A 16,509-nucleotide genomic window follows, 5' to 3' on the forward strand; every position below is an offset into this window, starting at 1 on the left:
CCTATAGTTTTAATGTTTCTAATCCTACCTCCCTTGGGGCTTTAGGACATCAATTACCCCTCTCCTTTTTTCCATATTTTCAATCTCTCTTCCCTATTTCTCTTTGACATATAAATATGCTCAAGTCTCTTCCTTCTTCAGCTCCCTATCCTCATCAAGATAGTCATGACCGTTCTGGTTGTAAGTGACAGAAATTCTACTCAAAGTGACTTAATCACAAAAAAAGGAGACCATTCATGTAAACTTGTAAGTCCAGACATGCATCTGGCTTTTATCTTGCTAGATCCAGATACTCAAATAATTTCAGTCATGTCTCTGGCTTTCTCTCAGTCTTTTAGCTATGCCAGTTACTAATTGGCTTTATTTTTTTCAACAGGATTTTTCACGTGGCAGGTGGGCCCTAACTTACATCTTCCCAGTTGAACAGTCTCAGTAGAAATACAGTCTTTCCTGTTAGCTTTGGCAGAGCAGAGTTCATTCTAAATGGCCTCAGTTGAGTCTTGTATTCATCTCTCCATCAAACCCTGTAACCTGGGGATTGGGTCATGCATTCCTCTGCTGTAGCCCTGGAGGCTAGGGTACCATGAATGACATCCTCACCAGGGTCACATGGAATGGGTGGAGGCAGTTTCCCCAAAGGACAGGAAAGGTATTCCTATTAAAAGAAGGGAAAATATGTCAGGCAAAGAACAGAATCACCAGAGTCTTTATATACTTTAATGTCTTGCTCTCCCATCAAAACAAAAATTCTTCAAAAGGCAGTTTATACTCACTGTGCTCATGTCCTTACCTCCTAGTCATTTTTTCATTCACTAAAATTTGGGTTCTTACTCCTTTGAAACTGCTTTTGCTTAGACCAGTTAGTGATCTCCTAAGTACTGAATTCAGTGAACTCTTTTCAACTTTTATTTTCTTTGACCTTTGTAGATATTTGACACATCTGGTATTTCCCTCCTTTTGGAAATCTCTCCTTTGGTTTCAGTTAAACCGTTCTGTTGGTTCTCCTACTACTTCTTGAAATGCTTGGGCTTTTTTTCCTGTTGATGTTGCAAAAGGATTCTTTTTTGCTTCTTTATTCTTCTCACTTTATAAACTTTTCTTTTACAGTGTCACCCAAGTCCATGTCTACAATTACTACAATTTCTACATCTGCATTTGCCGTCTGTTTCTTTGTGTCTAACCCCTGACCCATTTATACAGTCACCTTTCTGGATCTATCCACCTAAAAGTTAACATATCAACATTTGAACTCTTTCTATCTTCTCTGTACCTCACACTGCTCCTTTTCTTTTCTCCTTAGGTCAGTGAATGAACCCTCTTCTTTTCCAAACTGCTAAAGGTGGGAAAAGAGTCATCCTAAGTATCTTAACTTACATGCAAGTAATTGCCAAGTCCTATCTGTTTTGCCTCCTAAGCATCTCTCATATCTGTTCTTCTCTGTCCCTTCTGCTGATGCTTTAGCTCAGACATTCATTGTCTCTCATTTATTGCAGTAGCCATCTTACTTTTCTCTTTGCTTCCAGTCTCATTATCATCCCATCCATAACTATTCTGGGGAATCTAACAGGTATCTCTGATCATGTAAACCTCTTGCTAAAATATCTTCAGTAGTTATCCATTGCCTACAAGGGAGGAAAAAAAGCGAATTCCTTAACATGGAAATTAAGCATCAACATAATCTGGCACTTAACTTCCTGTGCAGGCTCAATGAGCCCTTCTTCTCCTACTTTGTGCTCCAGAAATCCTGAAAACATATAGTTCTCCAAACATTCTCTGGCCTCCCATACTGCCATGTCTTTCACATGCTGTCCTCCTCTCATGGAGTATCTTGCCTTCCCCTTTGCCCTGCTCCACAGTCACAGTTCTACCAAGCTCAAATTCCAATGTTACCTTCTTTACCATTTTACCACCTTAGAGGTGTCCACTATGACTTCCATTGTAGATTTAGGTCCTGTTCCCTTTGCATTTCCATTACACTTTGTACCTGCTTCTATTTTTAGTATATATATTGTGTGTATATCAACGAACAAAAGTAGAATAATATGAACTGGAGTTGTAGGTATAATTGAAGGATAAAGTACAATTTGGCTAGGTGAAGAAAAGTACAGAGAATATTTTAAATGAAGGAAACTCAGTGGTACACCTGGAGCAAGCTTGTGCTGGCTTGTGAGAGATGATTTTTAAATTCTTGGTAATCTTTCAGCCATTATTAAAAGTTTAATTATATAAACTTTCAATTAAATAATTAAAAACAAAGACTGTAAATATTCAAAACTAATCACTTCCTAATTGTTCTACTACATATTACTGTTATCTGTGTTCTTGAGATTATTTGCCTTTTTATTTGTATCTCTATGGTGGAAATACTATATAATGGTGTGCTACTATGCATTTCTTCTCAACTTCATGTTCAGAGATGTCACACTGGTAGCTTGAAATTAATCATAATGGGAATATTTATACCATGGAAATCAGCAAACACTGCATATTAAGACTTGATTTATTGCTTAGACTTATGAAAGTGATGGAAAAATGTTAATAGTGTAGATTAAATTTAACAGTACATTGTGCCTATAGCTATTACATTGTGAATAGCACAAAAAGGTGAGGGAATATTCTTCTAGTATTTGAAAACTATTGTCTAATTTAGCAAAGGAGTTGCCTAATGACTGAGTCAAGTCCCAATATCTTTCTCTGTTATTTTACTTTCATCTTAGTTGTTACAGTCAACAAGAATGTCAAGCAACATTCATGTGAGAACTATATTCATTTGTTAATTGCAACCATAGGTTGGCTACAGATACAGGAGTTTGGCAAAACTCAATGGAAACATTTGGTGAAAATCAAATATATGGAATTTACAATTAAGCATGCTATATATTTTATTATTATTTGTAAATTGTGTGCTACATATCCTTTACCTATAATAAATACATATAATAAATGCAAGTATATATATGCATACATTTTTTAGAGAAGCAGTTATTAAACATTTATTAGCACACTACTATGGAAAACTGCAAACCTAAAGGCATTTATTCCCTCTAACAATCTTCTGAAATAGTTACTATTATTCTCATTTTGCAGAGGAGAAAACAAGGCTCAGAGACTTTAAATTACTTGTCTAAGATCATACAACTAGTAAGTGAGAGAAGTAGAATTTTCACCCAGGTAGTCTGGCCCTAAGCCCAGGCTATAAACAATGGATAACACTGAAGATTTTTTGGCAGGGAGAAGAGCTGGAGGAAGGAAGACCATTTTAGAAATTATAAAATTCATTTTAGAGTAAAGTTATTCTCATATAGGAATTAAGAGGGAAAATTAATTATCTCTAAAAGAATCCACTGAAAATTAAATTTAATGCAACTATCAGTATATGTAATACAGTAAATAGAATTGGTTGAAAACAATATTCAACAATGCTTGACCCAATACTTTGAAAACTACTATTCAAACTTCAGTTTAGTAGTTGAAAGATGTATTTGATATATCAATGGAAAATGATGTTAATGATTTAAAAAGTACCTTTCCTCTTTTATACATACACATGACAGATTTCTCTAGATGGAACTATCCTACAACTTCAGATGAGAAAGCCCCTCAAACAGTGCTATTCAACAGACATCTTAATGCATCTGGAAACCAGAATTTGACAGATGTGGATAAAAATAATGCTCCATTCTCAGAAGTTTTGGATGTGAACTTTGAATTGGGAGATGAAGTTTGGGATGATTTTGATGATGAGAACTTATTAGAAGTTACCAGTTTTTCAGCCAGTACTGAGAAGACAAAAACATCAGGTAAAATTGTCTATTAGCATGAAATAATTTCATGAGAAATTCTTTGAATATTTTTCAGTTCAGTTTCTGGGACTAATTTTCTTTGCCTTTTTTATGTGTTTGCTTAATTAGCTTTGGTTTGTTAAGATTGTGATTTTTAGCAAAACTGAAAATGTGACCCTTCCATAAATCATATTTCCTCCTAAGGACAGAGGTCAAGGTTATTCCATGATAATGATATAGTATATGAGCTTTTCCTCTTCTATTGCTCCCCTATCTTGTTAAAAACTCTATTTAAATAAAAAATGTTTAAAATGTTTATTGAATTTTCCCTCATAAAACAGACTATCCAGCTTTCAATTCTGTGATCACACATAATTTGCTAATGTTTGTGAAGGACATAATTATTCCATTTTTTAAAAAAGATTTTATTTGAGAGAGAGAGAGAGAGAGTGCGTGCACGTGCATGAGTGAGGGAGGAGCAGAGGGAGAGGGACAAGCAGACTCTGCACCGAGCACACAGCCCCAACAGGGCTTGATCCCATGACCCTGAGATCATGAGCTGAGCCAAATCAAGAGTTGGACGTCCACATTCAAGTATATACATGGTAGGGAAGGAAAGATGGTGGAGGAGTAGGGGACCTTATTTCAACGGGTCTCCGGAATTGAGCTGAATATCTACCAGACCACTCTGAGCACCCATGAAACCAGCCAGAGATGTAAGAAGATCTGGATCTCTACAAAAAGAATATCGCAGGCGGTTGGTTTCGAAGTATGAAGCGGCGAGCCGTGATTCTGAGGGCAGATATTGGAGGATAAATGGCAGCGGTATGGTGCCTGGCCATGGGGATCCTACACCGCCAGTGAGCGACAGCCTCGCACGCTGGGGACGGGGCACAAACTCGCAGACCGGTAGTGGCGGGGAAAGGACTTTAGGGCAGCCCCCGGGGTGGAAACCCCGAGCGGCTGGGTTGACCGTGCGATCTGGGGGCGGCTGGCGGTTTTAGAAGTACAAAGGGCAGAGATGTGCCCCGACCTGGAGGCAGGACGGGGGGCTCTGCGGAGGGGCTAACAACCCAGGCTGCTGCAGTTTATAGCAGCACAGACAGAAACGGAGATGGTATGTCCTGGAGAGCTCACTGAAGAACAGACTGTGGTCTTTCTGCTCTGAGGCAGAGGGTTGGAAACGGTCTCTTCTGCTCTGACTCGCGGAAAAGACGCGGAAAGCCACCAGGGAAAGCCGTCAGAGAACAAAAGCCCCAAAAACTGATTCCTGCTGAGCCCATCCCCTGCCACAGGAGGGCAGGGCAACTCTGCCCAAAAAGGTTGCCTGAGTAACAGTACGGCAGGTCCCTCCCGCAGAAGACAGGCTGGGAAAACAAGAGGCCAGCAACCCTAAGGTCCCTAGAAAACAGGTGCATCTTGCTTGGGTTCTGGTCAATAATTTGGACTCTATACATTCCCTCAAATACCTATCAACAGAATGACTAGGAGGAGGAGCCCCCAAAATAGAAAAGACTCAGAGATTATGACTTATGCCGCAGATTTACAAATGGATGCAGATATAACCAAGATATCGGAGATGGAATTCAGGCTAGCAACTGTGAAGACAATGGCTAGAATGGAGAAATCAATTAATGGCAACACAGAGTCTCTAAGGGCAGAAATGAAAGCTGAATTGGCAGAACTTAAAAATGCTATCAATGATATCCAATCCAATCTAGATAATCTAACAGCTAGGGTAAGTGAGGCAGAAAAATGAATAAGCCACCTGGAAGACAATATAATAGATAAAAAGGGAAAAAAGGAGGCCAGGGAAAAACAACTCAGAATCCATGAAAATAGAATCAGAAAAATAAGTGATACCATGAAGCGTTCCAATGTCAGAATAATTGGAATCTTGGAGGGAGTGGAGAGAGAGAGAGAGGACTAGAAGATGTATTTGAGCAAATTGTAGCTGAGAACTTCCCTAATCTGGGGAATGAAACGAACATTCATCATATTGATAACAATACGTTAATTTTAGGAGACCTCAATACTCCACTCTCAGCAATGGACTGATCATCTAAGCAGAAAATCAACTTGGAAACAAGAGCTTTGAATGATACATTGGACCAGATGGACTTCATAGATATTTACAGAACATGCCACCCTAAAACAACAGAATACACATTGTTCTCGAGCGCACATGGAACTTTCTACAGAATAGACCACATACTGGGTCACAAATCAGGTCTCAACCAATACCGAAAGATTGAGATTATTCCCTGCATATTCTCAGACCACAATGCTTTAAAACTGGAACTCAATCACAAGAAAAAATTTGGCAGAAATTCAAACACTTGGAAGCTAAAGACCACTCTGCTCAAGAATGTTTGGGTCAACCAGGAAATCAAAGAAGAACTTAAACAATTCATGGAAATCAATGAAAACGAAAACACATTGGTCCAAAACCTATGGGATACTGCAAAGGCGGTCCTAAGGGGGAAATACATAGCCATCCAAGCCTCACTCAAAAAAATAGAAAAATAGAAAAATCCCGAATTCACCAACTAACTCTACACCTTAAAGAACTAGAGAAAAAGCAACAAATGATGCCTAAGCCACGCATTAGAAGAGAAATAATTAAAATTAAAGCAGAGGTCAATGAATTAGAAATCAGAAACACAGTAGATCAGATCAACGAAACTAAAAGTTGGTTCTTTGAAAGAATTAATAAGATCGATAAACCACTGGCCAGACTTATCCAAAAGAAAAGAGAAAGGACCCAAATTAATAAAATTATGAATGAAAGGGGAGAGATCACAACTAACACCAAGGAAATAGAAACAATTATTGGAAATCAACAACTATATGACAATAAACTGAGCAATCTGGATGAAATGGAGGCCTTCCTGGAAACCTATAAGCTGCCAAGACTGAAACAGGAAGAAATTGACAACCTGAATAGGCCAGTAACCAGTAACGAGATTGAAGCAGTGATCAAAAGCCTCCCAAAAAACAAGAGTCCAGGGCCTGATGGATTCCCTGGGGAATTCTACCAAACATTCAAAGAAGAAATAATACCTATTCTACTGAAGCTGTTTCTAAAAATAGAAACAGAAGGAAAACTTCCAAACTCATTCTATGAGGCTAGCATTACCTTAATCCCCAAACCAGGCAAAGACCCCATCAAAAAGAATTTCAGACCGATATCCCTGATGAATATGGATTCCAAAATCCTCAACAAAATCCTAGCTAATAGGATACAACAATACATTAAAAGGATCATCCACCACGACCAAGTGGGATTTATTCCCGGGATGCAAGGGTGGTTCAACATTCGCAAATCAATCAATGTGATAGAACACATTAATAAGAGGAGAGAGAAGAACGATATGGTCCTCTCAGTTGATGCAGGAAAAGCATTTGATAAAATACAACATCCTTTCCCGATTAAAACTCTTCAGAGTATAGGGATAGAGGGAACATTCCTCAAGTTCATAAAATCCATCTATGAAAAACCCACAGTGAATATCATCCTCAATGGGGAAAAGCTGAGAGCCTTTCCCTTAAGATCAGGAACACGTCAAGGATGCCCACTCTCACCACTGTTGTTCAACATAGTACTAGAAGTCCTAGCAACAGCAATCAGACCACAAAAAGAAATAAAAGGTATTCAGATTGGCAAAGAAGAAGTCAAACTCTCTCTTTTTGCAGATGACATGATACTTTATGTGGAAAACCCAAAAGGTTCCATCCCCAAATTAGTAGAACTCATACAGCAATTCAGTAATGTGGCAGGATACAATATCAATGAATGGAAATCAGTTGCTTTCTTAATACACTAACAACGCAACTGTAGAAAGAGAAATTAGAGAAATGATTCCATTTACAATAGCACCAAAAACCATAAGATACCTCGGAATAAACCTAACCAAAGAGGTAAAGGATCTATACTCTAGGAACTACAGAACACTCATGAAAGAAATTGAAGAAGACACAAAAAGATGGAAAAATATTCCATGCTCGTGGATCGGAAGAATAAACATTGTTAAAATGTCTATGCTACCCAGAGCAATCTATACCTTCAACGCCATCCCAATCAAAATTCCAATGACATTTTTCAAAGTGCTGGAACAAACAATCCTAAAATTTGTATGGAATCAGAAAAAACCCCAAACACCAAGGAAATGTTGAAAAAGAAAAACAAAGCTGGGGCATCACGTTGCCCGATTTCAAGCTATATTACAAAGCTGTAATCACCAAGACAGCATGGTACTGGCACAAAAACAGACATATAGACCAATAGAACAGAATACAGAGCCCAGATATGGACCCTCAACTCTATGGTCAAATAATCTTTGACAAAGCAGGAAAAAACATGCAATGGAAAAAAGACACTCTCTTCAATAAATGGTGCTGGGAAAATTGGACAGCCACATGCAGAAGAATGAAACTTGACCATTCTCTAACACCATTCACAAAGATGAACTCAAAGTGGATGAAAGACCTCAATGTGAGACAGGAATACATCAAAATCCTAGAGGAGAACATAGGCAGTAACCTCTTTGACATCGGCCACAGCAACTTCTTTCAAGATCCATCTCCAAAAGCTAGTGAAACAAAAGCAAAAATGAACTTTTGGGACTTCATCAAGATAAAAAGCTTCTGCACAGCAAAGGAAACAGTCAACAAAACAAAGAGGCAACCCACAGAATGGGAGAAGATATTTGCAAATGACACTACAGATAAAGGGCTGATATCCAAGATCTATAAAGAACTTCTCAAACTCAATACCCAAAAGACAAATAATCAAGTCAAAAAGTGGGCAGAAGATATGAAAAGACACTTCTCTGAAGAAGACATACAAATGGCTAACAGACACATGAAAAAATGTTCATCATCATTAGCCATCAGGGAAATTCAAATCAAAACCACACTGAGATACCACCTTACACCAGTTACAATGGCAAAAATGGACAGGGAAAGAAACAACAAATATTGGAGAGGTTGTGGAGAAAGGGGAACCCTCTTACACTGTTGGTGGGAATGCAAGTTGGTACAGCCACTTTGGAAAACTGTGGAGGTTCCTCAAAAATTTAAAAATAGAGCTACCCTATGACCCAGCAATTGCCCTCCTGGGTATTTACCCCAAAGACACAGATGTAGTGAAAAGAAGGGCCATATGCATCCCAATGTTCATAGCAGCAATGTCCGCAATAGAAAAACTGTGGAAAGAGCCGAGATGCCCTTCGACAGATGAATGGATAAAGAAGATGTGGTCCATATATACAATGGACTATTACTCAGCCATCAGAAAGGATGACCACCCAACTTTTACATCAACACGGATGGGACTGGAGGAGATTATGCTAAGTGAAATAAGCAGAGAAAGTCAATTATCATATGGTTTCACTTATTTGTGGAACATAAGGAATAGCATGTAGGACACTAGGAGAAGGAAGGGAAAAATGAGCAGGGGGGAATTGGAGGGAGAGATGAACCATGAGAGACTATGGACTCTGAGAAACAAACAGGGTTTTAGAGGGGAGGGGGAGGGGGGACTGGTTAGCCCGGTGATGGGTATTAAGGAGGGCACGTACTGCATGGAGTACTGGGTATTATACAAAAACAATGAATCGTGGATCACCACATCAAAAACTAATGATGTATGGTGACTAACATAACATAATAAAATTTAAAAAAAAAAGAGTTGGACACCCAACCAACTGAGCCACCCAGGCATCCCTAAAATTACTCCCATTTTTAAAAAAGTGTTCATCCACTATCAGGAAAATGAAAGACACCTTTTATTTCTCATAGACATATTGATTTTTTTCAGGCATAAATAAACAATAGGAAAGGATTAGTTTCTTCTATGCTAGATATTGTATTTAAGTCATTTACAACCCCAAAATAATGGGACTTCGTTTTCTGAATTACTGGCAGATTTGCTCTATGTCACTAAAACAGAAAATTAAAATCCTGCTAAGTATATGAGAAGACAGCAAATTGGAGATACTCTGTCCCATGATGGCTGACAGGAGGAAATCAGTACCTCAGAATTATAGTTACCTCTTAATGTATCCCACCCCAATGCTCTCTTAAAAAATCTTTTTAAAGGAAGCAATTAGAAGTTGAAATATTATTGTTTCAGGATTCTAAGAAATACCTAAGAGCTATTATTCCTTCCAGATGGAAGAGGATTTGACCACCTTCAGAAAATAGGCCAGGAAATCTATGATGTGGAGTCAGTAGGCACAATTTCCTGTATCAACGGACAACTACTAGTCCCTACCTCAAAGTTAAAAGTTATGTGTATAGAAATTTAAGAGGCAGTTTGTACTGATTCTTTGAGGTAACCTAATCATGTGAGGGCATAACTTTGACATTGGGAAAATCAGTCTCCATAAGTGCCATGTATAGAGCACTTTAAATGAACTTAATTGAATGCAGATCATTGAAAATATTGAATGAAATTCAACTTGAACATTTACATGAGTTAAAATGAGTAAGTAAAAGTGGTTTGGGGACCTTTTAGTATAGTGACTAATAAACTAACATATGTGTTTATAGTTTTACTCCCTTAGCTTTGCTCCCTTATTTCTCTATGTAAATTAAATTTTATTATTGAGAAGAATTGTTCATTCTTCTTTAATCAAATCATATCTGTTAGAGAGAGTCCTTGTAGAACTTCTGAAAAGATCCATTCATCTGTTTCCTGGCATTTAATTTCAAAATGTTATTTCTTTACATAGGATTTGGAAACACTTTGAGTTCAAGTACCAGGGGAAGTAAGATATTCCTCCAAGAGTCAAAAAGCAAATTCCAAGGAGAAATGGCAAAAAGGCAAGTTTTAGAATTTTGGTTTGGAATACTTTACAATTGTATATCCTCCTGACACATAATTGGAGATGGGGATTAAATTATTAGATGTCAAAGAAGCTATAAGGTATTAGCCAACCTGAACCTTCTTATTTTTAGAGCTGTGTTTCTTAAAGTGCTATTGACAGACCACCTACTTCAAAAGTATTAAAATGTATTAAAAATGCACATTCCTGGGCCCTACACTAGACTTACCAAATCATGGTCTCTGGGGCTGGAGCACAGGAATTTTTACTTTTCAAAAAACTTGAAAACTGAATAGGAGATTGACAGGTGGAAAAGAGGAGGATAAGGCATTCCAGGTAAAAGAAGCATGTGTAAAGGTATAAGGCTTGAAAAGGCATCTCATGCTCAAGGGTCAGTAAAGCGTCAATATGGCCACAGCATTAAGGCTGAGTGCTGAGGTCTGATTCTAAAGAGTCTTGAATGTTGTATTTAGACAACTTTACCATATCCAGTAGGTATGGGTTACAAACTCAAACTGCCTTCAGGATTTGGTGAGCCAAAGCCAACTGAAGAGTGTCCCATATAAAAGGCACAACTGTGGAGATACCACAATTCCAAATTTCAAGATATACTACAAAGCTATAGTAATCAAAATGTATGGTCCTGGCACAAAAATAGACACTGGACCACTTTTTTACATCATACACAAAAATAAAATGGATTAAAGACCTACGTATAAGACTTGAAACCATAAAACTCCTAAAAGAACATATAGGTAGTAATCTCTTTGACATCGATTTTAGCAGCATGTTTATGGATATGTCTCCTGAGGCAAGGGAAACAAAAATAAAAATAATTTGGGACTAGACCAAAATAAAAAGCTTTTGCACAGCAAAGGACACCATGAACAAAACAAAAAGACAACCTACTGAATGGGAGAAGCTATTTGCAAATAATGTATCCAATAAGGGGTTAATATCCAAAATATATAAAGAATTTATACAACATACACCATAAAACCAATTTGATTAAAAAATGGACAGACGGCCTAAATAAACATTTTTCCAAAGAAGACATAGAGATGGCCGACGGACACATGAAAAGATGCTCAACATCATTAATTATCAGGGAAATGCAAATCGAAACCATGAGATATTACTTCATGCAAGTCAGAATGGCTGGTATCAAAAAGACAAGAAATAGTAAGTGTTAGTGAGACTGTAGAGAGAAGGGAACACTCGTACACTGTGGGTTGGAATGTAAATTGGTGCAACCACTATGGAAAGCAGTATGGAGTTTCATCAGAAAATTAGAAGTAGAACAATCCAGTAATTACTACTGGGTATTTATCCAAAGAAAACAAAAACACTAATTTGAAAAGATGTATGCACTCCTGTGTTTTTGTAGCATTATTTACAATAGCCAAGATATGGAAGCAATCCAAGTTGTGGGTAGCAATAGATGAATGACCAAAGAAGATGTGAGATATTTGTATATCTATAATACTACTCAGCCATAAAAGAGAATGAAATCTTGCCATTTGCAACAACATAGATGGATCTAGAGGGTATTATGCTAAGTGAAGTAAGTCAGACATGTGATTTCACTTAGATGTGAAATCTAAAAACAACAAAACAAACGAGCAAACAAACACAAAAACAGACTCTTAAATACATAGAACAAACTGATGGTTACCAGAGGAGTGGTGGGTGGCAAAACATATAAAGGGGATTAAGATGTACAAACTTCCACTTAGAAAATAAATGTCACAGGGTTGAAAATTACAGCACGGGGAATATCATCAATAATATTGTAATGAAATTGTATGGTGACAGATGGTGACTAACTACACTTATTGTGGTGAGCATTGAGTAATGTGTAAAATTGTTGAATCAGTAAATTGTACACCTGAAGTTAATATAACATTGTATGTCAATTATACTTCAATAATAAAAAGTAAAATAAAAATAAATAAAAGAATCAACCACTACTCAGCTCTAACCAGTTGTTGCTGTGTAGGAAATAAGTGTCTAGTGTTGTCAAATATTCTGATTTTCAAAAAAAAGCTAGGAATCTAGAATTTGTGACATCTCCTGACTTTTAAATTTTAAGACCTAATTTTTTAAAATGTGACACAATTGGGCATCTGGGTGGCTCAGTCGGTTAAGCGTCTGCCTTCAGCTCAGGTCATGATCCCAGAGTCGTGGGATCGAATCCCACATTGGGCTCCTTGCTCAACAGGGAGTCTGCTTCTCCCTCTGCCCCTCCCCCCACTGGTGCACTCTCACTCTCTCGCTCTCTCAAAAAAATAAATATTTTAGTATATGTGCTGCCAAAGCGAGCACTCACAAAGATAAATAAATAAAATCTTTAAAGTAAGTAAATAAAATAAAATGTGATATAATCTATAGCCCCCCTCCAGCTGTAGCCTAGTTTTTAATGTCCATGTAAGCTGTAGGAAGCTTTCCAAGATACTTAAGCACAGGATAAACAATTTGATAAGACAAAAATTATTCTAGTGCTTTGTAGATGATATATAGTGATATGATATGATATACAGAATGAGTTGCAGAAGGTGGACCATGAGAGGCATGGTGGCCAGAACGAGAGGCAGGCTATGGTGAGGTCTAAACTAGAACAGAGGTGATGGAAACTGAGAAGTAGAGTTGGATTTTTGAAACATTTCGTAGCACATACTAGATTTAGCAACTGATAGGATACAGTAGGTGAGGAAGAGGGAAAAATACATGGCAAGTGGGTAGATGAATATGTTATCTGAGGATATAGGACACATAGACATTTGGAAAAGAAAATAATAATTTAAAAAATGTTCAACCTGAGGCACCTGTTTGGCTCAATCAGTAGAGCATGCGACTGTTGATCTCAGGGTTGTGAGTTCAAGCCCCGCATTGGGAGTGGAACCTATTAAAAAATGTAAAAAAAATTTTTTTAAATGTTCAACTTGAAGTATTTTTGCAGAAATGCAAAGTGCATCTGGATATTGGACTTGATTAGAAGTCATGGAGAGGAATTATAGACACAGCCAAAACTTTCCCCAGAAGAAATACTGACAACTTTTTGTTCAGGGTCTAATTTACTTAAGTATTATTTATTTCTCCTAGTTTAAAATATAAGAAATTTGTGGTGTCTTTTGGTAATTTTTTTATTGCTTAGTCATTTTGCTGATTATCAGCATGACAGAATCACAGATTTCAGAGGATTCCAGAGCTGAAGGGTGCTTAATTTAAGCATCGTTTAGTCTTCCCACACCAGATATTTGAATCACCATCCTACATCACCGGCAGGTATTCATGCCATCTCTACCAAAACAGCTGGAGCTCATTCACTCCAACATGCTTGTTCCATGTTTGGATCTCTCAGACCATTCAATAGCTTTTAAAAATATTGGCCTAAAATTTGTCTTCTTGCTATTTCTATTCATTGGTTCTAACTCTGAGTCATACAGAATAAACAGATGAGAAGCATCAAAATAGAACAAAGCTGTGGGTGTAAAGCAAAAAAATTAGGTAGGAAGTAGGAAGATACAAGTAGGAAAATAACAAAGCACATAGACAGTTTTGTGAGCCATACCTTTAGAAACTATAGATAATTTAGGGAAAGTTTAAAAGTAATGAACAGAAAATAAGTAGATTTAAAAAGGAATCCTTATCAAGAAGCCTCTAAAGAAAGAATTGTGCCAGAAGTTGGTACTGGAAAGAAAGCCTGTAGGACCTGAGGACTGGGAGTGGAAAGGCGTCATGCTTTTCATTTTACACCCCTTCTTACTATTTTAATTCCTTGCCTTTAATCAAAGACAAAAAGACCCAAGCCTATCAATACATGTACTTCTCTACTACCTGTACCCACTGCTTTTTACTCCCTACATGGCTGTCATATTTTAGCCTGTAAGTGTCAACTTAAATTGTCACCTCCACAGAGAGACATGCTTTCATGACCACCTTTTTAAAGTGGGTTTGTGTCTCCACACTATTTCCTGTAATATTACTCAGTTAATTTCCTTCCTATCGCTTCAGGATCTATAATTATGTATATTTTTTACTCATTGTCTGCTCCTCTACTAGATGCTAACTCCCTGAGGATTTGTTTACCGCTTTATACCTAGCTCCTAGTACAATATCTGACATATGGTAGTGAATAATAAATGTTTTTTAATGAATGAATTTAATACAGAAGATTGAAGGTGAATTCTAGTGTAGTTTTACATAGGAAGATAAGTCAAGGTATCTATCTACAGTGAGACCAGAATAGGGAAAGGAGATTAAAAGTTAAGCCAAGTGGGGTTTAGAAAAGATTTACAGACTGCTAGGTAATAGAAAATTAAGCATAAGACCCAATTTTAAAGAAAATTATTGCTTATCTAATTTGGAATATAGGAATTGGTGTTTTGTCTAAAGGAAAGGAGCTACACCAAATTTTCCATGAATCTAAGAAACAGCATAATTTTTTTGGTAATAAATATGATAGACTTTAATCATATTCCCGAAAGAATCACTGTTGATCTAAATTAGAATGGTTTCTTTCTCTTATTTGCCATATTTTACAAATAATTAATTTTGATTTTTAGTTTTGTTTCATCACCTGAGAAGCCAGATATTTACTTACCAAATTCTCCTGTGTTCAAGTTTGATGCATCTTCCTTGAAAAAATTACCTCAACAAGCTGGAAATGCAAATATTGTAAGAAGCACTTCATTGTTTTTCTTTTAAATTCTGCCTGAATAGTTAAACTTTCAATGATTGCCTTTTTTTCTGTTAACTTCAAAATATAGGTTCATTTACAAGAAAGAAAACAACAAAGTCTGTCACCAGAAATTGAAAAGCTGTGCTTTACTCACTCTGAAAAAATACCAAATTCTTCATGTTTTGTTAAGAAAGTGGATTTCTTTATTAGAAACAGTGAATGTAAAGAGGAAATTGATTTCAGGTAAGAATTCTTTAAAAACATTTCAAGACTATACCAATAAGAACTTTCTATGAAGAAATTCAGCATTCTTTTTTCCTTGGTTTATTTTGTTTTATTTTATTTTATTTTATTTTATTTTTTATAGGGATAGAGAATGAGAGAGAGTGGAGGGGAGGGGCAGAGGTAGAGGAAGAGAGAGAATCTCAGGCATGCTCTCTGCCCAGCTTGGAGCCCAGTGTGAGGCTCCATCTCATGACCCTAAGATCCTGACCTGAGTCGAAATCAAGAGTGAGCCACCCAGGCATCCCTTTCCTTGGTTTATTTTAAAGATCAGAATCTAAACATTTTATTTACTTAAAAACATGGAATATTTAGACCCCTGGTGACCTAAACTCCTTAAGATTCATAATATTAAGTATCTCAATTTTTGAGAACATATGTTTAATGTTTTTAATTAAAACATACAGTATTGGTAAACTTTGTTTCACTGATTTGAATACAACATTTTGATAATATAAAGTGTAAAATCACTTAAATACAAATGAGATTGGCTAATTTTTCAGACGTTCAGTTGTATTTTAGCCAACCAGTTCTTTTACAATTCTACAGGTTCAGTGAAAAGTCAGATTAAGTCTACTCAGGTCCCCCTCAGCTAGTCACTTCTAGGGATAACTAGCAGTTTCGCTCTCCCGTTTGAAAGTCAAAGTTTATAGACTTGTTCACACACTGATTAAATGACATTACTTTTTAAAAACTTTAAGGAAATACCCAAGAGACTGGATCCCTACTTCTCACAGTTTATGAAGTCTGATTTTCCCCCAGACTTCTTACTATGTTATAGCATATTGAAGTTCATTTGATACATTAACCTCTCAGCAATCTATATATATTTCTATACTTGCTTCCCCCCCCAGTAGGTATCATCCTGATGATGAAGCTGATGAAATGAAATCTTTTCTGGGAATATTTGATGGTATTTTCTAAAGCAAACCAA

General features: G+C 36.9%; 1 protein-coding gene across 4 annotated transcripts in view; it reads left to right on the plus strand.

Moving 5' to 3' along the window:
- Positions 1–16,509, plus strand: part of HFM1 (helicase for meiosis 1) — a 120,953-nt gene extending 104,444 nt beyond the window's left edge. For 2 of the 4 annotated variants that reach the window (XM_088022943.1, XM_088022942.1), the window contains exons 34-38: positions 3,555–3,800; positions 10,520–10,610; positions 15,178–15,289; positions 15,382–15,536; positions 16,430–16,509. In XM_088022943.1, the coding sequence (XP_087879069.1) occupies positions 3,555–3,800; positions 10,520–10,610; positions 15,178–15,289; positions 15,382–15,536; positions 16,430–16,499 (674 nt within the window). In that variant the 3' untranslated portion in view covers positions 16,500–16,509. The remainder of the gene's footprint in view (positions 1–3,554; positions 3,801–10,519; positions 10,611–15,177; positions 15,290–15,381; positions 15,537–16,429) is intronic. The other 2 variants (XM_088022945.1, XM_088022946.1) reach the window with 2 other exon arrangements.

This window comes from Eumetopias jubatus, unplaced genomic scaffold (assembly GCF_037043125.1).
Source record: "Eumetopias jubatus isolate StellerSeaLion01/CBP00866 unplaced genomic scaffold, mEumJub1_p1.0 scaffold_4, whole genome shotgun sequence".
Lineage (NCBI taxonomy): Eukaryota > Metazoa > Chordata > Mammalia > Carnivora > Otariidae > Eumetopias > Eumetopias jubatus.